The following is a 23678-nucleotide window of genomic DNA, read 5'->3' as shown; positions in this document are numbered from 1 at the left end:
CCCAATTCGCTGTTGAAGTCTTTAGAGATGTCAGTCATTTGTTAATGAACGATTGTTCAAAAATAGTAGCCTGGGCTAAGCTAACCAGTTAGGAAGTTTTTGTGCAGAAAAGCCTAGCCTGTCTACACTAGATGGAAATGTGTTAATGAAACTATTGAAAGGCTAAATAAAAACAGAATTATTTGACTAAATGGTGCTTTTCTCAAGTGATTCATATATATTATTTCATGGTTTCCTGCAGGTATATTTGCGCCCCCGCTCGACAGTTCCCCCCCACCGAGTCGAGTTGCCTTCAGCTATTACCGAGACTCTCTTATCTCTTCTCCTGCAGCTGCTCTTGCATTTTAAAAGGACAAGTTGGGGAGAAAAGAGAATTATGAACAGAGTTATATTTTGAAAACATTCTGTGACACTTTCTGGTTCTTTCCAGATGTGAAGCAATCCAGTCGAGGATGTAGCCATTCCTAAAATCTGTTTAACTCACAGTGGCTTATAATTAAACCGTGCAATGTTTACTTTTCCATGCAAGATTTGTATGAATTTGTTTAGTGATAGTGCAAAAACAGAGACGGCTCAAATCTGCGTGCGGCCGGGGTGTTCCAGCAGACCGTGACTGATTCCCAGATGTTGAGAACTCTAAAAAGGTTTAGCTTTAAAAAGACAGCGGAAAAAAACTGAAAAACATCAGTTTTGACCTTACCTTACTTAACAGTTTGAGTGCAAAACGAAGAGGAGAATCAATACCTGTTTTAATTAATTCTGTGACTGCAAACGAATATGTTGTTTTTGCTCACAGTTCAATAAAAGGACATGTAATTGAATTTCAAGACTTTCAATCATTGTCTTTCTGTCCATAAAGACAATATTGCTAATGCTGGCCATCCCACTCACCCCCAAACCTTGTCAGCACCTCCTGAGCCATGAAATAAAACGTATTTGAGATGAGGAAGGGACTGTGAATTTGGTTAAAACATTTTTAACATTTAAGAAACGTGACAAGCTGACATCTATAGGGATAGCATACAGATAAGAACACAAAGCCTTGAAGTCCATTGTTATGCGTTGTCAACTAGAAGTCATCATTTATGGAGCAGTTCCCGAATGAAGCCGTTTTTCAGTCCCACGAGATAGTCCAGCGTTAGCGGTTTACGGCCCCGCTGCACAAATTCAGATCTGTGCATTTCCAAAACCCCCTCCTGTGAAATGACCAGGAATGTGCGCCGGAGTGGATGACAACCCCTAATGCTATTATGTCGAATGGCATTGCCTCTTTTATTTAATAATTATCTAATGCTTTTTGTCCCTCTGGGCTGTGTATTTTTTAGTTTCGCTCCCCAGAAGTGGAGGTAGGTCTCACAGCATATCTAATTAAGATGCCATGGTTGCTTAAGTCACACTGTGATGGTATTTAGTGCTTTGGCTGGTCCTCGAGGATGGTTGGCCTTTGGGGTGCTATTGAAGGAAAGCTTAAATTTCAGCTTTAATAACTGAGAAGCACATAAAGACCATTGTGAATATAGAACCCACTGTGGGCTCGCGTTGTCACAATATATTTGCCATGTTTCACGGAAGGCATTGACACAAGAAATATGACTTTCCTGGAGGCTTACATGTCGAGTTTAATTTGGATTAATGAAAACCTTAATTAAATTAACGAAATGAAAGTATTTGTATATAAAAATCTATATCTGGTGGTGGTGCCTGCAGTACAGTCTTATTAGGACTGAAATATTTAAGGAAAGGACAGGATTCATCATTCCCTCATGAAGTGATGATACCAAAGAACACAATATCAAGCTTCAATTCTGTTTTTATGATCTCAATATAAGGTCTATGCCTTTTAACATTTTCATTCTCTTCCAACTATGAATACTCATATTTCTGTGATGCATGCAATGAAATATATTCATCTATTCTGTGTAGAATTGTCAGTAATATTATTAAATATGTCCTGACTTGACCAACGACTTGACTCATTGAATCTACTTTTTGACAAAAAAACGAAACGGACTAAACCAACCCCGAAAGGAAGAAAAAGGCAATTTGTGAGGAGAAAGTTTCTAAACCATCCAAGTTTGACAGGGTTTGTAATGCACTGGTTCTTTTATTTAAAGTCCATTAAATAGAAAAAGACCCCTGTAATGAATCTGTCCTGGCAGATCCAGTAATTCAGCGTTTCAATTCTCTCCCCATGGACTCGACAGTTAACGCCATGTCATTCTTGCATATTGGAAAAATAAATGTAAAAAACAGAGAGATTCCCAAACGCTCAAGTGGGAGTTGGCTTTGCGGCCAAGTCAGTCTATTGATTTTTTAAATTATAATGTATGTAATTTGCCACTTCAAACACTTCCTCTGCCTGTAGGAGGACTGGGGGGTTGTCCACTTATCAATGCTGCAGGGAACGATCACTCCTGTATCTCACACACAATACAGCTGGAGTCAAAAAGCGCAGAACACAGAGAAACCATAATCGAATCAAAACAAGACGAGTGGAAAATGTGAAGATGTGACATGTTTAATCTTTTAATTTTTGGACTACAAATAGAAATTAATATGGTGTCGGCCTCAATAATAATATTGTATCAGTGCAAAAGAATCTGAGCTCTTCGACTCAAACTTCATCCAGATGGTAAAAACACGCTCCACAGATTCAGGAATTTAACTCCATTTATTTAAAGTGCATCTCATAAGAAGATGTGAACGTGGTTATAAAGAATGCGATGAGATTTATCTCTGTGGCACCCATCTCCTTCTCATTTGAAATAACACAAGCTGACCAAAGCACAGCATTGGAAGATTTTCAAGAAGATAAGAAAAAACGAAAATACATCACTATAACGCAATGATAATCCCTTTTTAAATCAGCCAGAGCTTGGTATTGTTTCAAAAAGAAAACAAATGCCACACTCACTGCCCCCAGCACATATATCTGTCCTTGATGTCGATTTGCAAGCTTCAGTACTCTTTCACAATAAAAGAGTAGGGACCTTAACTTTTAAAAAGCAAATCCAGTGGAGCTGAACGGGATTCCCAACAGCAACACATACAGATCAAAGCATCACAATGAGTTCTCCTTTAGTGCTTTAACAGTTTATATTTTTACTTTACTTTACTCCATGTACCATAGTACAGCTGCGTGTCACATTTTAGGAGCTTTAACAGATTCAAATTCCTCATGATGAGGTCATAATTTGACCACACCAAGCAGTCACAGAGGGGTTAAACACGAGCAAAACCACACGGTAGTTCAGCTGCACAAAAGCATTGTAGGATCAAACTCATTGTTGTCTAAAGTCATGTGGCATTTCCAGAGTAACCAGTAAATTCATATCCCCAGTATATAAATATATATATTCATTCCTGGGATGTCCTCTATCCTACTATCAAAGCAAATGTCTCTTGAAATGCAGTCAGAGTCCTCCCGGGCGCCCGCGGTCATTAATCAATTGTGCGATCGCTTTTCCTGGCCTCATACACTTTGCAGACATCATCATCTGAAGTGATCAATCTTAACTCTGTGTCGCTGAGGAAACTTTTGTCTCAAGCAGGACTGTCTTCCAGATTTGATTAACAGGGAAAAAGGAGACAAGCTTTGTGGGACCGAATGTCTGTATCGAGACCTACTTCACACAGTCGCCATGGAAATCGGTGCTTTTAGCGTTTTCTTCTGCTAATCGGCGATCAGGCCTCTTTACTAATTAAAAGCCAACACGGCCATACAAACGAAGTGACATTGAGCAATTAGCTTAAGACAATACGAAACATCGGATATTACAAAGAGAAGATTTCAAACGGCTTGAATGATTCTAGTGTCTCATTTGAGGAGTGTGAAATAAGGGGTTTTAAATTAACAAAAATGACAAGAAACTATTTTTTTCTATCAGGAAAAACTGATCTTAAAAGACCCCATTATCCCACTTATGTAAGCCTAGAGGTTTTGAAAAATTGACATGCTCTTGTTGGTCTGTTTAACTAATTACTCGTGAGAAATGTTGGAGAGCCAAATGTGACACGCAGCTTCACTAGACAGCTGAGATTTGGGGGATTTTGGAGTCGTCAGAGGACTGACACCTTGACAGACCCCCGAGCAGGGTCCCATATCCCCCCCAGACACAGAATGGCACTTTCTGATCTCTGAAACGTGCTTAAGTGCAGCTTGGGACCGTGGTGCTAATCTTCTCCGTAATGGCAGGCTGTCTGTCAGATGTGAGTGCTGTAAACAGAGCCATCACTTCCTAGAATAGATATTGCCAAAAGCCTTTTTGTGTTTTCGTGTTTTCTCTGTTTTGTTTTGTTTTCTTTTATCTCAGCGGCAGGTAATGACTTGTCAAGATCACACAAGAATGAACTATAAAAACAGATGACTGGAGAGAACCGCAGTCACAAAGAGAGAAATGTTCAGTTTTAAGTTGGACGAAATAAACCCACGTTTAAGGATATAATAAATAAATAGACATACATATGTCTGACTAGGCTGACATGATCTGGTTATTCAAAAAGGGGATTTGTGCAAACCTTCCTGATGAGGGAAATCCAACCAGAAGATTGCAGTGGCAATTTGAAAGAAAGGCACAAAACTAAACCATATGGGAAGACTTTCATATCTCAGGATAGTCTTAATACCGGTTTATTTGCAGACGTAGCATCTCTGCTCAAGGTACTGCAATCACGCCTGCAATTACTGTGATTTTTGTTGCTGTGTTTTGCGATGCACGCGTGCTTGTGTTACCAGGAAGGAACGCAGGACCGTAGACTCTGCGTCTCGGTGGCTACGCGATGATTATGAGAAGAAAGTACAGAGCTCATCCAGGGATAAACATACAAAGCACTTTCAGTTGAAGCTTAACTATGGCTGCAAGCCTCTCAAGGACAATTCACCTTTATTTCGATGGTGAATGAGCCCCGTCTCCGTCCATTGAAGTGACCGTAAGAAGCCCTTTAACCACCCGGCTGTCTCTTCCCCACGTCGCTGCTAGCTCAAGCTGCAGAGCCTTCCCTTGGTTTTATATCTCGCCCCGCCACCCAGCATGTGAATAATGAGCCGCACAGCTATCGGGCGGCGGTGCAGGCCATGACCAAATGAAAATTAACAACCGTAACCAGATCTGGCCCTTCCTGCTGGGACTGACCAAACTCCCCCCAGAGCTCCACCACCCAGAAGTGACTGCCGCGAGTCCCAACACCGAATTGCGAATCCCCGTCAATGCGTGCGTGACTTTTGTTTCGAAGTGTTTTCCTGAATGCAGTACAGTTTCTGAATACTATTGAACTGCAATTGTCCAACAGATGAACCAAATAAATGTCAAAAAGCTTTTTACAGGACAGATTCAATACTGAACGTTTTACACGATTTCTTTAGATAAGAGAGAAAGTCTGTGTGATTTTTAGAAAGGCCTTTAGGAAAACGTAGATTCAAACTCTTTTCTTACAGCTCCCTTAAAGCTCCAAACAATGACATTACTTTATAAAGACCACCCACTTTCAAGTGTGTCAACTAAAGTATGTGAGGGATTCTGACTTCTGACTAAGGAAATAAAAGAAAACATTTGGATATGACATTTAGAGGCTGTTAGCTAGCGCTGAAAACTGTTAACAAACAGAAGAACAGGATTTAACGATGCAAGAACAACAAATACATTCATACTGAGCTTGTCGCTACAGCAAGAGACGTCAAGATGCTTCAGTACAACACCCTCTAAACCACAAATAGAGCGAGACGTAATTATCTGTCACTCCTCAGACCCGTAGTTAAGCACGAACGCCACGTTACACCGAACTGAAACACGCCTTTGTCTTATTGTTTGTGTTGATCGTCTCTGAAATCCATCTTTACTGTGTTTTCCAGGTGCACGACTTCTATTACATTAAGTAAGTCAGATAGATATTAGAAATACACATATTGTTGCTGCTGGAACTTAATAAAAATCACCCCCCCCGACAATACATAAGCCATCTGAACTACACAGCAGGATTTGGGGGTTTTGACTCTGCCGAGAAAGAGCTTGCAAAGTCATGCTAATGGCGTTTCCACCGGTTACATTGATGCCTTCAGCTTTCCACGTCCACTACAGTATTCGATGTCATGCCTAGATCACGAAGGAACCCCGTTTGTGTTATTTGTGTTTAAAAAATGCAGGTCCTTTGAGCTCCTTCCAGACCCACTCCAGCCTCGCACAATGAGGAGCCCGAAGTTTGCGAACTTCTGTGGAGTTTAGCCAATTTTTTCAAGTGGTTGCATTTGAAGTAGAGGCGGAGAAAAATTACAATAACTTGAACAAAGCCCGACATTCATAGACTCTCAGCTTTGCCCCCTAGAAAGGATGGGAATTTCCCTGTTATTGCATGCTAATGATTCACCGAATGCCCCATGATGCTCTGTCTTTTAAGGCCCAGCATGAGGGCACCGGGGTTAATTACCATGACAAAACCAGCGTTGTGAGCACGGCCAGCTCCGGACACTGTTTTCAGGATGGGTTAGATCGCCCAAGTCACAAATTAAAGCTGGAGGCTTTGATTTCCACAAGTGCTGACAGACGGAGGGGAGCGGACCATCTTTGTTTAAATCATTAACTAATCCTTTCACCTCCATTATCTCTCGGAGAACCCCGCTGGGAACGCTTCACAATTATCAAAGAGCGGGACAGGACCGCCTTCGCACAACAGCAGTCAGGTGTGGGTCGGGAAGGGACGTTTTCTTTGGCCGCTACTTTTGTCAGCTTGTTTAACATTGTTTTTTTTACACTCGCCTGCCCTTCAAATGATGTGCCGAATCACGGCGTGGAGACAAACCAACACTCCGCCACTGTACACAACTGGGGACTCATCAGGGGAGGAAGTCTATATATAGATAATTAGTGTCACTTCTGTCAGAAAAGAGTGCGTCCGAAAACTGCAATAACTTCGTTTCACATTTTTAGTTTAAAAGACTAACAATCTTGTGGCGTAAGACATAGTGTTCAGCTGAGGTAGCTGCTAAAATATACTCTTGGATATATTTCTGTATATTGTAAGTTTGAACAGAGACTAAGCTATACATAAGTCCTTCAAAACTGTCCTCCGAAATGCAGTCAAAGCACACAAGGAAAACTGGGCAAATTAACAAACAAGGAAACTGAGATTTTGTTGGTTTTTTGTACTTGACTTTTTACACAAACACCTCACGATCATAAACAAAAGATATTTGAATTCTCTAAAAATAAACTGCATTCTTTACACGTAGAAAAAACACACAAGCTAAAGCACTTACTTGTCATAGCATGTCAAAGCTGACATCCATTGAAAATGAAAGGTATTTTCACAGTTCTAACTCTTTGCATAATTAAGAAATGGGTATGTTATGCTTGGACATGTTAACACCGAAAGCCTTGTGATGAATGATAAAAACAAAAGTCAAATGCTCAGTATGAGCCAACATTGTGGAAAGAAAAGTGACTAAATTCCACTCAGTTATGTAAAAGAAACGTTTTTTTTTGTTTTTGTTACTTTAATGAAAGACTATAAAATATTAGATTAAACTCTGTCTTTTATTTCCTAGAAAAGACAGAATATGAACACATTCAAACCTTTATCAGAACCTTATACAGTTCAATCACATCAAATCTACCTTGAACCAGTTTCTATGAAGGGAGAAAACACTTCACACACAAACTCTTCTCTCTCTGCACTCAACTGAGTGGATGTGATAAGTAATTGCATCTTGGGCACGTACTTGTGATCCGACCTTGACCTCTGTTATTGACTATCTTTTGAAGGGGGTTAGTCTTAAATACGCGTGGGTTTTATTGAAGCTCCCTGGCCTTAAATAAACTAATTTGCATCCATCCTGCAAGCTTCCCAATTAACAGCGTGTGCACTTAGGCAGAGTGACAGCAGCCCAATTGAGGTGACGCGATGCTAAACGGAGCTGGCCTTTACTCTCGAAGGGTCAGAGGGCAAACGCGGATCTCTGGGGAGTCATAAGAAACGTCCAATCTGCACACATCTGCCCCGCTCACTCATTTGTTATCGATACTCAGACCGTTTCAAATGGTTTCCTGAAAAAAAAAAAACACGACCGGACGGCTCGTACTCTGCCAAACAGAAGAGTCCCCCAGACTTGGGAGACAATTAGCGTCAGTAATTCCGTATTAATGTGTCTTTTAGGGGGCGCAATCTGTTGTGTATCAGCAGAACATCGAATCAATCTGAGCTGTGCACCGTTGACATTTATGTGGATTTTTCTTCCTGGTTGGGGGTCACCCACGCACTTCGTTCAGCATGCATAGCCACGAACCAAGAACATGCACAGGGACTGAAATTATACTTTGTCCTTTTCAAAAAAGCCTTTTTATTATCTATCATTATGCGTAAAACAAAATACGGTTTCAAGACATAACAGCAAAGCCTTGCGAAGGTGCAAACACTTCTAACACCTGCAGGACTAACACAAGGCTGCTCTTTCCTACACACCCGCTCTATAAAAAGCCTAGGCCTCTCTATTGTGCTGTGCACAGCCACAATGATGGGCTGAGAGGTATGTGTCGTGACAGGCTCATTGTCTGAGGAGGCGGACACTGTCCTGGAGCTGTCAGCGCCTTCAGCTGATGCCCATGTGCACCGAAAGGTACTTTGTTTTCTAGGAAACGCTGCCCCACCTGCGTTACATCCCAGATCTTGCCTCCCTAGATCTCATTGTGTTTGCCGGGCCGAGGGAAGCCCTATTTAAAGGAGCTGTCAGCGGCCGAGGAAGAGTTTGGAAGATGTGTCAACACCTGACTGTGACAGAAAAACGCCGCAAGCCACATCCCTTTCATCTTGAGAAGGAGGACTAGATCATGGGTCTACAGGACTGAGGAGAGGAGAGAATGCAGATATGAAAAGAGTGCTTATGTAATTGTCAATGACAGGTATGAGGGAACAGCTTAGTGAGTTTAATGTTTTAAATGATATTATTGACGTTGTCTCTCCACTTGAAGATTCAAAGCAACAGAGGGCTTTAAAACGTCCCCTCTCATCTGGGAGCCAAGAAACAGCACATAAATGACACTAGAATGCATAATACACACATGATTTAAAAAATGAATTGTTTTATATATAACGGATTTGACAGAAAAGTTAGCTATAAATCACATTTCTGAGTTATTTCCTTGGTCTCTCAGCATAGTGGATGCAAATTGTGTTAAATTTCTCTAGAGAGCCTCTGTCAAGTTACTTCATTTCGATGGTGAAAATCTATACAGACGACAGAGACTGGGCTTCGAAAGGAGTGTCTGAAATGCCTGAATCGGTCACTTATACATAAATGAGAGGAACACAAATGTGTACTTATAGTAACAAATGGCAGATCTGTCCTACTTAATGAGACCCATATTGAATCCCAACTCTAGAAAAATATAGATTCATATAGGAAATTATATTGATGGACTAATCCTCGTTACTCATTCATTAGATAATATTTACAATGTTATTTAATCCTGCTCCGGGCAAAGCGCTATATAAGATCTAATTTTAGAACGAATCAATACTTCCATGAAACAATACATTTAAATATTTACACGTTTGCATGCAGTGCACAGTAACAATCACCCAACATTATATCTGAGCTGTCTCCGAGTTATTCTAAAATACCTGCTGGCTGGAAAAATAAATATTATGTCATTTTAAAGTGAATTGTAAATCTTAAACCTGAAATGACAAAATGCCGTCTTCATTCATCTGAATTGCAGTAAATTACAAAGCAGCACTTGCCCAATTAAGTCATTAAACCTCTGTTATAATGTATACTCTTCCTTATTAGAATAAGTGAAGAATTGTGTCTTTATGCTCAATTATATGCACTTTGCCAGGCAATTAAACAATGAGGAATTTCCTATTGTATTGTATTTAGCTGCACAAAAATGTAAAACCTCTCTTAACTGTGTGGCTGTTACTCCTGCAACAAACTGACAGAGATGGTTATGGTTAGGATTAGGTTTAGATCCGGGTTATATTGTTCCACGAACCACAGCTACACATAAAATCTGATTGTGCCTCCGTAGACACACAATCCACCTCTGTCCGAGGTACTACACAAATTAGGATCATTTAAAGACCCCCTGAGAAGATGAAACTGTATTAACTGTGACAGCCAGAGACAGATATTACCATACCGTCCCCATTAACTGAAATAATGTTCCTGCCCTTTGAATTTATTGGGACGCAAGATATTAATCATTAATTAGTTGTCTAGAAAACAGGATGTTTTACAACCTTCCAGATTGAGCAACTAGGTTTAATTTCCAATAAATCACTACAATTATTTTATAAATAAAGGAAGATTTGTTGAAAATAAGTATTTACAGAAAACACTTCCACACACTCACACACACACAATCAAGCAGGTGTTTAAACACCACAATAAATAACCTTTAAAATATCATTATAAACTGACATTTAATGCAATCTAACCAATTTTATGTCTTTGGTTTACATTACCTTGGAGCACTGCTTGTGATTCTGACACCAAACCAGGGATCCATTATTCTGAAAAGAAAGAGAAGAAAAAGAAGAACAGATTAGTGGCTTGCCTCACTTTGTTAGGACAACAAAAATTAAGTATCATTGAAGTGGTGCGGTGATGCAATATCTGTATTATAACCTTGACGGAAACTGAAACATTGTACTTTAAAGAATCTGACCAGGGGGTGTTACGCAACTGTCCTCGGGTTACAATTAAATCTATATTTGATATAAAAGCAAAACATGTCACTTCGAGTTACATTCCTGGGAAAACAAGCGTGACTAGAAGGTAACATTGGAGTTCGACACGACGATTAAACATGACTGTGAATCCATTAATAGTTGTTGTTTTCTGTGATTGTGTACCACTGCGGATAGCTGTCCCGCCATTTATTCTGCAGTCTGTACCACCTCTCAGATTGATGTCACATTTCTCCAGCACGTGTTATTCACAACGCAAGGATTTCTCTATTCACTCGACAGCAATCCAGGAAACAAACATCATGAGGAAATCACTATTTGGAGTTTGACCAGCATCACCTATTCTGACAGGGTCTGCCTCCCTCACTTTCAGCACTTTCCTCCTCCTCCCTGCAGACTCCTGCCTCCTGCCACCTGACCCTCAGGGTCGTCAAAACACAAATGTCCGTCGTCAACCTGACGTATCCCACAAAATATTTGACATACCTTCTCACTGGCCTAAAAGTGCAAAGAGAACAGTACAGGCGTAAAACTTACAATTTAGGTTTGACCTCCTGAGATTATTATTGCTTACTTACATATGTATTTATTTATTTGTTTAATCATTCCTTCCCCAAAAGTCCGAAGTCTATTTCCGGTTGAATATCAATTCACACAAACACAATTGGCCACTGATTTCTTAAAAGACAATACTTTTAAGCGTAACACACATCAAGGTGAAAATATGTTGGTATTCTTTGCAAATTGCCTAAATTAACACAAATTGAACTGAAGCTAAGGGTGTCTATCTAAAACACAGAATATATGATTTTCCTCTAGACCCTGAAATCAACAAAATCAATGTCACATCAGGTCATAATACAAAACATCAATTAAAGTCTCACAGAAAAACTGGGTATCCTGTTATTTTCACACATAGCAAACCACTATCTCATACAATCCTTTTAGGCTGAACCAGCCCTGACAGCCGGCAGAGATGGGATGACTTTGCAGCTCTTGTTGACATTAGCCTATCGAGTCTGGTTTGTGTTACACACACACACACACATCCACGCATGTAGCTTGTACAGACACAGGAAGAAGAATTAAGGAGAAGTGGTGTTGAGATAGCTGAACAGATATAGATCCCTCTTGTGTAATTGAGAAAGAAGTCTGATTGCTAACTTGACCAATGAATGGCAAATTGTCCCATCATGTCTTTGACACTGACCAAAGACAGGATATAATTTACCTTCCAGTACGTCAATCAACGGATAGAAAATGTCCAAAAAGAAGAGAGTGGCTGAGCGTGGCCATGTTTTCCAGGCTGGTCAAGGCTTGTGTTCTTGTCTCCAAGAAAGTATCTATTCTTCACCGTCTACGCTTGTTCGTCTTTTATTCTACCGATCACCTTGCTTTATACGACCAAAAGCATTCAAGTAGCCCATCCCTAAATGAAACGGTAGTGGACACAACGCATCTGTTCAATCCACTCTCAATAAATACGGGTTTTGGGAAAAAACGTACTGGGATTGATTGCATACGTTGTCGTCGTGAGTTTCAGTTTCCTGTCAAGTTCAAAGCCTTGTCACACACAATAATCCAGTGACAAACCCTGAAGAAGGATTTTTTTATTTAAACAGCTTATTTTTCAATTCAGCGTCATAATGTGTTGCATAATTGGTGTTAAGGATAAAGTCAGCTAAGCTTCAAAGACATTCACAGCGGAAGAAAAAGTAATGAAGACTCAATGGAGGAGAAATCAAAATGCTTCAAAACAGACCACTTTCGCAGTGAAAATTTCAGCATATTTTGTGTGATTTTGTCATATTTGTTATGAAAATGGATGCTGCGTGAGTGGCACAATGTCGATCCTAATTAAAAACCCATACTGTCCTCCCTAGAACACTGGCATATTTATTTGAAGGAAGCAGGACATAAATTGTGCTATTTCTCCAGATGTTTCTATTTCTAGAGAAGCCTCTTTCCGAGGAAAAAGCTGCTGTTGTTTATATATTTTAGTAATTGAAAGTAAGTGCAACCATGAGGGAAAGCGGGAGAGTAAAGCAAAATATAAAAACCATTAAAGTGTAGACAGAACCAGAACTTAATTCAGGAGATTTTATATTAAGGTGATTGATCACCAACAGAACAGTTCAGCTGCACAGTTTGTCCTTTATTTTGGTCGGCACAAAATACTTTAAAATACATTTAAAAAAAATTATAAATAAAAATTGATCAGTCATAGCGGTTTTAACATCTCAATTCAAGTGTGCCATGCGAGCCGGTCAAGTGAATCTCCCAGCTACGAGGAATATCGACCTCATCATGCAGAAGACATCATAAAAATTTATCACAAGATTGCTGTCACCGTGTGTGGCTTGACAGGGACAGATAGCTGCTGGGGCCGCGGCTAATTTTGATCTATTACCGCAGCGCTGCAACAGGAGGACTGCATGGGATGTTACACCAGCTGTTCCAGGCCGACCCAACAATGTCATGCGGCAATAGGAGATAATTATAGGTCAGGTTCTGATCTTTAAAGTCACGGCCACATTCCAGACAAATTTCATCACAATGCCAAAAAGAAACAAAATCCAAAAATGACGCAAATTTAGTTTATCCTATAGCGATTCCCCTCAGACTTGGACATCCACTGGATTCCTCACCTTGCGGTTTACTCCTACAGGCAAGAATTTGAGGATGCAGAGAGAAAGAAACGCTGCCCTCTGCACCGATGATGTCAAAGATGAGATCGTATGAATATCACGCCGCGGAGGAGGAATTTACTATTGAATTAAACGGAGTAACGGTGCTGTCAGCTGAGAAGATGGAGCAGGTGGCCCAAGATGCTTAATGATACCATAGCATTTGTGAGATTTTGAAGTAAGCCCCCTTAGATGCTTAAGTGTAATACATCGGTGTGTGGTGCTGTGTAATGGTCTCCTGGAAACCAGAACCTTTAGGAGTTTATTTTACAAGATAATTCATAAAAATTAGGACGTGTTGGTCTGTGTAGTTCAGTTTTATACATGCATTCTGTAGTTTTGTCAAAATCAAGGTCACTCAAGTGCAACCCAGCTCCATTTCACCTTTAGTATCCTGCACAATTTTGGAACTTATACCTTTGTCCCGAATCCAAACCATTCCTGGTCAACCTTGTACTTTTATTGCTGAAACCATTCTACGTGGTGTTGCTTTAACACATTGCTGCAGAGATATCCTTTCAGGCACACGAGTCATCTGGGAGTCAAACTGTACATTCCCCAGACATCTTCACAGCAGAGGAGTTGCAAATGCCCTTGCCCTTTGAAACCCTTCTGCCCCGGTGTCATCCTCACAGCCAAATATTTATCCTCCCGCTGTCATCCGCGATGTCTGTCACAACACAGTGGGCAAACCTAAAAGGATGTGTATAATCTTAATACAGTGAAACCAGGACAGTTACATATAAAAAGGATAAACAGTCATGGAGCAAATTCATGACCATTCGATGTCATCTGCACAACAATTATCCAGCAATCGGTTACACTTATTTTCTTGTAAACCTTAAATTTATTTTTGAAAGTTGCAAAGAAACAGTGGTATTTTATATGGTAAGCAAGTCATACAATACAATATAATGAAATATGCATAAAATGAAATATTATCCCTTCTATAATGATTATTATAACACAATAAGGTTGTCAATATCTGAACGACACTGGAAACATACCACTAATAATGTTAGTTCTCTTCACACAACAATATTGTCGGATTTGTTGTCATTTGCTGATGAAGTCTGATTCACACATTTTCTTCTCATTCCAATGCATAGAGATTTTTCAAACACCAGCTTTTAAAATATGCCCGCAGATTCACACAGCGTTCAAATGTCCTATTAGAGCAGAGGAACAACTGTTTAAATGAAGATGTTCTATTAAAAGACAGGTCACCACATCAAGGCAAGTCTGCGAAACATTTGTCAGCGTGTTACACCGGGTCAGCGGAGGTGTAGCCATTACGTTCAGAAGACTTGATTTACGGACCAGTCTGTCATGGTTTAAACGCATGTGCTGCCCGGGGGAAGCCGTGCAAAATAAGCTCCCATTCATCTGGTTTCTTAACTAATGAAACGTCTACACATGAGCCCCATGGTGGTTTGTGGTTTGATTCGACTACACGTTATTTTATATAAAAAAAAATGTGAGAAGGAGTGAAACAAGGGAACAGACCAGACTACTTTCTAATGTTTTTTTTTCCTTGGCAAAAAAAAACCTAACACCCTTCTCAAAAGCAAGTTATTTATTCCAATAACACAAGAATCGGCGATGAATGGCGGAGTTTAAAATATACAATTTTTATGACTTCAAATGGAATAACAAGAACACATTGACACACCTTATTTTTTGGCTACATGGTCACACATATAAATACATCCATATAAACTAATGCTTTTTGGGCAGATTAGTGAACAGTACTGCTTTTTACTTTCAACGTTAAGCTGAGCTAGTGGCCCCAGAACCTACTGCTGGGAATTGTATGCTCTCCATTCTTGGAATATGATTTATGGCACATTTCCATCAGGGTGTGAAATATGTATGACTGTAAATATTCCTTTAAAATAGTTTTTCCAACAGACCGAAATGTGGAAAATCTATCTTATGGTCAATAAAATACACAAACACTACATGGATTTCAGTTGTGTGTGTGTATTTTTAAACCCATTTAAAGACCTTTTCTTCTGCTTGACGTTATATTGCAATAAAAGGTGACAACACAGCTCTGTCTTCCGACTCCACATACATACAAATACACACAGAGACAATTTAAAAGCTGCAAGGATTCTCTCAGTACCGAAGATTTGCTGCGAACACACCAGTACTACAGTAGATCTCCGGCACATTCGTTAATATCACCTTAAAACTTCAAACACAGGTCAATGTGCTCCATTCGGTCAACTCCACAATGGGCTTAACTCTGCTGCTTTATCGCCAACAATCCTGGCCATCTCTGTGTCCAAACTACCAGATGCGCTTTTGTGAGGAACAGTGTGAGAAAGAAAATGAGCCTATGTAGCCCCAAACTGTGCCATTGTGAAGGAATGACCAGGACTCGGCTGGAAACCTACAGTAGGTGACCAATCGGCCGCCTTTCATCCATGTAGCGCTGCATACCTCAACAGTGCGCTCAAAGCCCATCAATTTGTCCCGTGCGAAGCCAACTGTGTGGCTCCTAGCTGTCAGACTGGAACAATGGAGAGCGCCAATTCATTTGACACCAATAAAAGCGGCCCCATATGTTCAGTACTTGCACCGCCACCTCCACATGTTGCTAAAAGACACAGATGATTTCCACTGATGTGCAAGTAGCACAATTACAAATTCCACCCCACGAATCTGTTCTCCAGATGTGCTCGAAACAAAAGACCAAACCTGTGTTAAAAGAATCAGATTTCTGCCTCCTTAATTCATACAGAATACAGGCTCAGAAGTACAGTATTTAATCAGCTGCCTCGCGTTTACAATCTCAGATTTAGATTTGCCTGAGGGCTTGGGTTATTACAGTATAAATGGGCTAATTGGAACATTCTTTCATTCTTTTTAAGGTTAAAGGACAGGAGTTATATTTTGGCAGCGCACTCTAATTTCACATCACAGCCACCCAAACGCTGGCGATTTATTAATTTATATTCCACATCGAGAAGCAAACAAAACACATCTGATGAATGCATCTACTTGTGTTTGCGTATAGAATTAAGCCTTTAGAAGTAAACATTTTGGCAGAATGAGGTATTAGCTAATGAAGCCAACACAGCATTAACAAACTCATATTTTTCCAAGACATAGCTGCAGTTTACACAAGAAGAAAAACAACAGTTTGGGAACAGACTCATTTTCAAAGCTTGCAGGAATTAAAAGAGAAAAACAGTTTTATCTTCACGCTGTCGACTTTTGTTTTCTCTACAGTCATAAAAACAGTAGAGGACGTCAATCTCGCTGGCTATTTTTTCAAGTCATTCTGGGGTCCCTGAGCCGGTTGCAGTCTAATCCACAGGTGAAAGCAAATTGTTCCCACTGTTCCTGGCCTTAAAACGCAAATTAAAGTATGTCCTTTCAATGTGCAGAATTTGCCACAAACCACAGACGAGATGCAGGCAGTTTTTAAACTTCTGTTGAGTCAATGTTTTCTCCATAAACCGACTGTTTGCCTGTGGTACTGAAATGGCCCAATTAACAATGCATTATCAGCACAGGGGTAATTACATATGGAAATTAGACCGACTGCAAGATTTGACACTGTGGCATTTGGTTACCACAGATCAGGCGTTTGTTTTTGCAGCTGATCTCTCCTCCTGTGTCCACAGTGCTCCGGAGGGATGCAGGGCACAGCACCAGCAATTACAGTCCCTATTCTTAGCCGCACAAGTCTGTTCGGCCAGTTTGCGTTATCAGGGCTTGGAAAATGCAGCATCTGACTGCTAGGCTGAATCTATAGATATGCATGACAAAAACGGATACATAAAAAGATCTGCACAGTATTACTGCATTATACTTTTAAATCAGACTGATTCCCCTCACAGCTCTTTAGTTTAATTTGCTCATCAGAGTTCAGCTTTCAGTATTTCATGTTTATGGTTCACAAGACAACAACATAAAGCCCTATATATGAGCCCCAGGCTAAATGCATGCCCAGATGATATGAGTTAATCAGAGAGATTCAATTCAATATATCAATCTAAGGAGCTGAAGTCTAAAACAAGTAGAAACAAAACTTGTATTCTGTATTTCAGGTCACACTTGTAAGGTTGACACATAACATATAATTATGAAAAGTATTTCTTAATAATAATAATAATAATAATACAGGCACATGCAAATTAGCAATGCACTCCGCCATGCATGTTCTTGTGACATGCTAATTAATCAGCCAATCAGCTCAGTGCAGAACTGAGGAGCAGTGAGTTCACTTCAATGAATCGAGCACATTTGCTTAAAAAAAGCCCTGGGACTTTGTATAGCTCGTCCAAGGAAGCGACAAAGATCCATCGCAAGGCTTTTCACTGGAGAGGAACACTGTGTCCACTGAAGGGTGCCAAACAACTTCTGACACCGCAGAGCTCAGCACCCAGCACTGAGACAGCGCGTAATCCCTGCGCAAACACTGCGCTCCCAGGACCAACTGCATTAAACCCGCAGCACACACACGCACACGCACAGATACACTGTTGCTAGTCCTCACTAAAATAAAAACGATTGTGGTGCCAATGGTCCTTACAAACAACCCTTCAAGAGTTCATGTTTTCTGCTGCACATTATAAAAGCAGTTGGAGTTCATCAACAAGAGAAGAGCGATTTGAGAGAGAGAGAGAGAGAGAGAGAGAGAGAGAGAGAGAGAGAATTTGCCGCAGTTCCAGGGAAGCGGTGCAACTGTGGCAATGTGTGCAGTTTCGCTCGGACTGGCGCACTCAGCTCACACTGCACTGAGAGGACAATGTTGCATAAATAACTGCAGGCTGACTGAATATCTTGTGCTCAAGCATCCCGTATTAAAACGTGGGGATTTTCGAGCAGTACTTTAATGGCATAAAAATAATCTAAACTGTAAATATTCTAATACTATAGGGTGACAATGAAACGTGTCAAATGAATTGTTACCAAGACTTTATTCACAATTTCTAATCAGACACACTTTGCTACAGTAAAACCAAATCACAAACACTAATACAGCTTTTATCTTAAGAGATCTCAAACTTAACTCCACACACACTCAAAGTAAAATATAGAGAATTCCCAGCTAACAATACTGCGTTGCTACAACGTTGCGATAAGGTTGTGTGTTAGCTGGGTTACAATTCACTGAGTCTACAATAAAGTACCCCAAAGCCAAGTCTCCTGCGAAAGCAAACCCTGCATTGTGCTCCCCCCACTCTAATCAGTGTTAAATGCTCTATATTTTCTCTCACTCTGCACTTTAAATCACAGATTAAAAAATGAAAAATCAGAAACACTACTGGGGAGGGTCTTATTAAAGTCCAAGCACGCTGTGCTTAAAATGTGCCATATGTGAGTAACGGTGCCAGTGCTGGCTGATGGCGCAGGGACACGCACGACAGTGGATGGACACAAGCATCCCACAACGACACAGCTGCTAAACTTGCGCAGTTATTCGCGGGACTATAGCAGATTATCCTAAATAAATAAATCCCCAAACTGCTCCTGTAGCAGGGGGTGTCTCAGCCCCAGTGCAGCCCCCGGACCCCGCTCCTCTGCAAAAGCCTCACCTCACCCCCGCAAGACTGCACAGCCTTACAATCGGCACACATGTATGATCTGTTTTATGAACTAGCAGTCTGTCCCATTTTGTCAACTTTGCTTCTTACTGTTGAACTTCACAAATCAAACCTTTACATCCCCAGTGCATCGACTGAGCCCTGGACGAAACTTTGCAAAACACCGTCTCTTCTCCAAGTGAGCGCCCGGCGCGCAAGAATGCACACAGTCCAGCAGCAATTAAACAATTAAACCTCATTAAACAATTAAATAGTATCAACAGAATCACAAGTGTGTGTGTGTGTATGTATATGTATATGCATAGAGATGGGTCGATATAGATTGACTGATAGAGAGATGGAGAGATGTCTGTGTGCTCAGTAAGAATGGACAGCTTCCAACTTGCTGCCCTGGCAAGGTCCCCCCTCACGGACCCGCTCCTACACCCTGCACACGTCTCCCCCGGACCGGAGCCCGTGTACCTGGAAGTGTCTGAAGAAGGCGGAGATGCGGGTGATGTGCAGGCTGAGGCATCTGGACGTGCACCGGGCTCGGTACACACTGCCGGTGGAGAAGGACTCGTCCTGCTTCCCGGCGCCGGCGTGAGCGCAGCTCCAGCAGACTGTAATCCACAGACCCAGGGTCAGACACACAGTGGGACTCCGCGCAGACATGCCGTGGCCGAGGCGCTTTTATCTCTGTCCTGCGCTGCGGCTCCGCGGCGTGATGTCCCTGCTGGAGGAACTCAGGAAACTTCACTAGTCCCGGGGGGCGGGGCCGGCGCGGCACGGCGGCGCCCCATTGGCCGGCTGGGCTGGAGTGACGGCTGGGGCGAGCGGTCGGGCTGCAGGTTGGCCACACGAATGCACAGCACCAAGTTTTGAAATACTTGTGCGTGTCAGGACGGGGCAGGCAGTGTGTGAGTGTGTGTGTGTACTTGGATGAAGTGTGGTGCTTGGATATGAATAGTCAGGAATACAGTACAGTTCAGATCAAAGATAAAGATGATCAGGATTTGATGTTGTGTGTTGTGATAGTCGGTGGGTGAAAAGAGTCCAGGGGCCACTGCACGTCTTCTGAGAAAGAAAGGGAGAAGATGCTGCCAAAGCAGTGCTTGTGAGTTGCATGGGTAGAAACAAAGCATGCCCTCGTTATGTCTTTGAAGAATCAAAAGGAGTGATATATATTAACAAGTAAAAAACAAACAAAACTCAATTCTCTTCAATCAAAATGGCCCTGGAAGATGGAGGGGAATATATTTGCCCTTAGTTGTTGTGTTGCCTTTTTGTGGACTGTCTACGAGACATGGGTGGAAACATGATGCACAAGTTTGTTTGTTTCAGTGTGTGTGTGTGTGTGTGTGTGTGTGTGCACGCACCATCCACACAATGAAAATTCAATTCAATGTTTCAAATTGTGAACAAATTCCTTTTTTGTGCAGTTGGTATTTATTTTTCCCTGTAAGGTTTATGAGTTATAACCTTACTTTCCGAGGTTTATACGGTCCTTTTCTGTGCTACGTAACTGCAATATTAAAATGTCATAAACTTTTATAAGCTGTACTTTTAAAAAAGGATATAAACAAAGGATCTGTTAACCAGCACGCCTCATTCAAATGCCAGGAACCCCCAGAGTCAAAGATTATCTGTGCCAGATACTGACATTTTTAATTAAACAAATCCGTTAACACTTTAATGTGTGTCATGGAAAGCAAAGTCTTTTCCACATATGTGTGAGTGATCATGGCTGTACTCATACTCTTGACAAGCTGTAAGTTGATTACTATGAAACACACTACCTGTGTCATTAAAAAAATGTTTTAATTGATCCTGAGTCCATGAAACAATAAAGTCATCACTCCAGTCAGAAAGAGGCCTGTGGTCCAGATATAACAGGCCTGTATCTGGGTGAAGACATCTCTATTCATCACTATACAATTGTGTATTTCTATAACAATTTTACAGATCCTAGCATGAGTCACTTGTGGCAAATGTATCAGCCAAGAACACAACATTGAGAAGAATGGGGATTTTTTTGTATAATCAGGAGTGTTCGTTTATACAGTAGTGATTTTTCTAGGCATGTGGCTTTATTATAAACAGACGCTCGTTTGCTAGGACTCAGTCTAATGTAAACAAATTTCCGTCTGATATGATTTGCGTATCATTGTTTTCAGAATGAAATCTACCTTTGCAAAAATGGGTTTGACACACTGAAGGCGTCTTCCCTGTGACACCTTATCTCCGCTGTCAGTGCTGAAATCTTGCAGTTTGAGATGAAGCTGTGTGTAGTTCATTACAGCCGCTGTGAGAATCATCACAGCAAGGGGATCTGATGTATAACTAGTGATCAAAATGGGAATGTGTAAAAGATTATGATATACCTTTGTTTACAAGACAAACAAACACAGATTATGTGCATTTTATGAAGGAAGAAGGCAGGCATGTGTGTTTCAAGAATATATATAGGGAATATATATAGAATAGACTTGGTTAAATACAATCAAAATGGCCAAATAGTCTTAGATATATCTGAAACAGAGTCAAGGTTGGATTTTACTACTTTTTAGTATAGTTTTAGTGTAGCATAAACTAAATCTTCAGCATACTTTAAGTCAGAGGAAGAGGTCTCTCTCAGCAGGGCAAAGTTAAAGGTAGTTTGATTGAGGTGATAATGGTTTCCATGGTGGTCCTACCACCGAATATACCTCAGAGTGAAAGATCCCTCGCCTCTCTTAAAACATTTAAAACACGGATGTCTGTACACCGAAAACTGTCTGTAATGGCTTGATTCGGCTATTTATTATACCCATGTGTGGTTGTAATTTTATGGTGTGTTGTGTGAATTAAGTGCTCGGAGTGTGTGAGGTCTGTGCTATTTACTTCAGCCTCAGGACACTTATGAAATGACATGCACTCATCTCCCTGACAGCACCGCTTCATTGACTGGGACAGGACTCTGCCAAAGGTTAACTCATACAGAAAAATGTGTAAAAGATTAATTAGTGTTTATTTAGGCTGAGACGGTTCCTTACATCACCCGGCCACGTCACCCACATGGAGCAGTGGATTCGTCCGAGTGGGTCTCTCTTGGCAACAATGTTTGTACAAATAAACAAAGTTCACAATAAACTCTGATAACCACACGGGAAGCACATGCTGACTTCTGTTTCAGAGAAGTGCTCGGACACTGACTGCTTTGTGTTGGCTGATGTGTTCCCGCAGTGGATCGTGTTTCAGAAATCTTACTGCCATGAAAGCATGACTACAACTCCGCACACCTAGATTTGGCGATATTTGACCATTCTTCTTTACAAACCTGTTCTAGCTCTGTCAAGTTCCTTGGGGAGTATTGATGGACAGCAATCTTCACGTCATGCCATACATTCAGGATTGGATTTAAGTCGGGGCCACTCAAGACATTCACCTTTCTGTTCCTTTGCCACTCCAGTGTAGTTTTGGCTGTGTGTTTTGGGTCATTGACCTGTGGAAAGGTGAACGTCTGTTCCAGTTTTTCATCTTTCTTGCAGAGGGCAGCAGGTTTTCCTCAAGGACTTTTCTATACTTTGCTCCATTCATTCTCCTATCTATCCTGACAAATCTCCCAGTCCCTGCCAATGGCTACAAAATCTCCTGAGTGTTTTTTAAAATTTTTCAAAAAGGGATTCAAAGTGGGCATTCTTGAGTTCCATACACGCCAGAGTTGTGGGGTGTTCAGCATATTGTTGTCACACTTTGACCAGTCTTGGCCATAAAAGCTTGAAGCTCTTGCAAAGTTGCCATTGTCCTCTTGGTGGCCTCTCTAATCCTTCTTCACAAGTGGAGGCCACTTAAATGGGTGTGAGATTTTCAGGGTGACTGGTTACACCTGAGCTAATTTAGGATTGCTAAATGTGTGGACACTAAATGTGTGGACACACACCAACCAAACAATTTCAGCTTATGTTTTTAATTATTTTTCTAAACATTTCTAGAACATTTTTTTATTTGGAATTTGTGGGTTGGGGTGTGTAGATATATATATGCAGTTTAATTCCAGGCTATTAGGGAATAAAAGATGAACATTTGTGAAGGGGTTTAGACTTTTTATAGTCCCTGTATATTGTGTTATATATATATAATATAGTTTTCCAACATAATTGCTTAATTTAAGCAGAAGATTTTATCCCTTGGGAAAGAAGGATTTCTTTTTCTGTTTTTCAAGCATGTTTGTGCTTCAGCTCAGCTCGAACCACAAAAGCTGCAGGTGTACCTATTGTGGCGCACACCTGTGGGTGAGGAGAGGATGCCAGTCATCCAGAGAGGACAGATCTAGCGTGATAATTCATTTGCAGGGAGACTACACAGAGTATGGAGGCATACTTGTATTTTAAAGGAAGGCCTCCATCAGGTCTTATTTGTGAAAACATACAACAATCTGTGATTATCGAGGGAGCATCTCGAAAGCTATAACACCATGTTTTTGCCACCTCTATACATTTGATACTGGATTATTGGTTCCTCTTAAATGAGGTGTTTAATGATGATAAAGCGTTGAAAGTGTGAATTACAAACTGTCAGTTGGCCCTGAGTTAATACGCCTGCTTAAATGACTTTTTACCAAAATGATTCAAATGAATATAACTGTATATCACAGTATTATAAATGGATAATACAATCTGTTCAAACCATTTCTAAAATTAGTAGTCAGTAAGAATAAAGCAATTCCACTGAAGTTGCCTCTGCTTCCAGTTTATAGACCACAATATTTTTCTTATACTCTTATAGA

General features: G+C 40.8%; 1 protein-coding gene across 2 annotated transcripts in view; it reads right to left on the bottom strand.

Moving 5' to 3' along the window:
• The window catches only part of LOC136750837 (anosmin-1), a 56238-nt gene extending 36595 nt beyond the window's left edge, over nucleotides 1-19643 (bottom strand). For both annotated transcript variants that reach the window (XM_066705950.1, XM_066705951.1), the window contains exons 1-2: nucleotides 19394-19643; nucleotides 10456-10503 (exon numbers count right to left, since the gene is read on the bottom strand). In XM_066705950.1, the coding sequence (XP_066562047.1) occupies nucleotides 10456-10503; nucleotides 19394-19585 (240 nt within the window). In that variant the 5' untranslated portion in view covers nucleotides 19586-19643. The remainder of the gene's footprint in view (nucleotides 1-10455; nucleotides 10504-19393) is intronic.
• Nucleotides 19644-23678: the final 4035 nt, after the last annotated feature.

This window comes from Amia ocellicauda, chromosome 6, assembly GCF_036373705.1.
Source record: "Amia ocellicauda isolate fAmiCal2 chromosome 6, fAmiCal2.hap1, whole genome shotgun sequence".
Classification (NCBI taxonomy): domain Eukaryota; kingdom Metazoa; phylum Chordata; class Actinopteri; order Amiiformes; family Amiidae; genus Amia; species Amia ocellicauda.
Note: the sequence above shows the minus strand (reverse complement) of the source record. Positions and strands in the feature narration are given on the sequence as shown.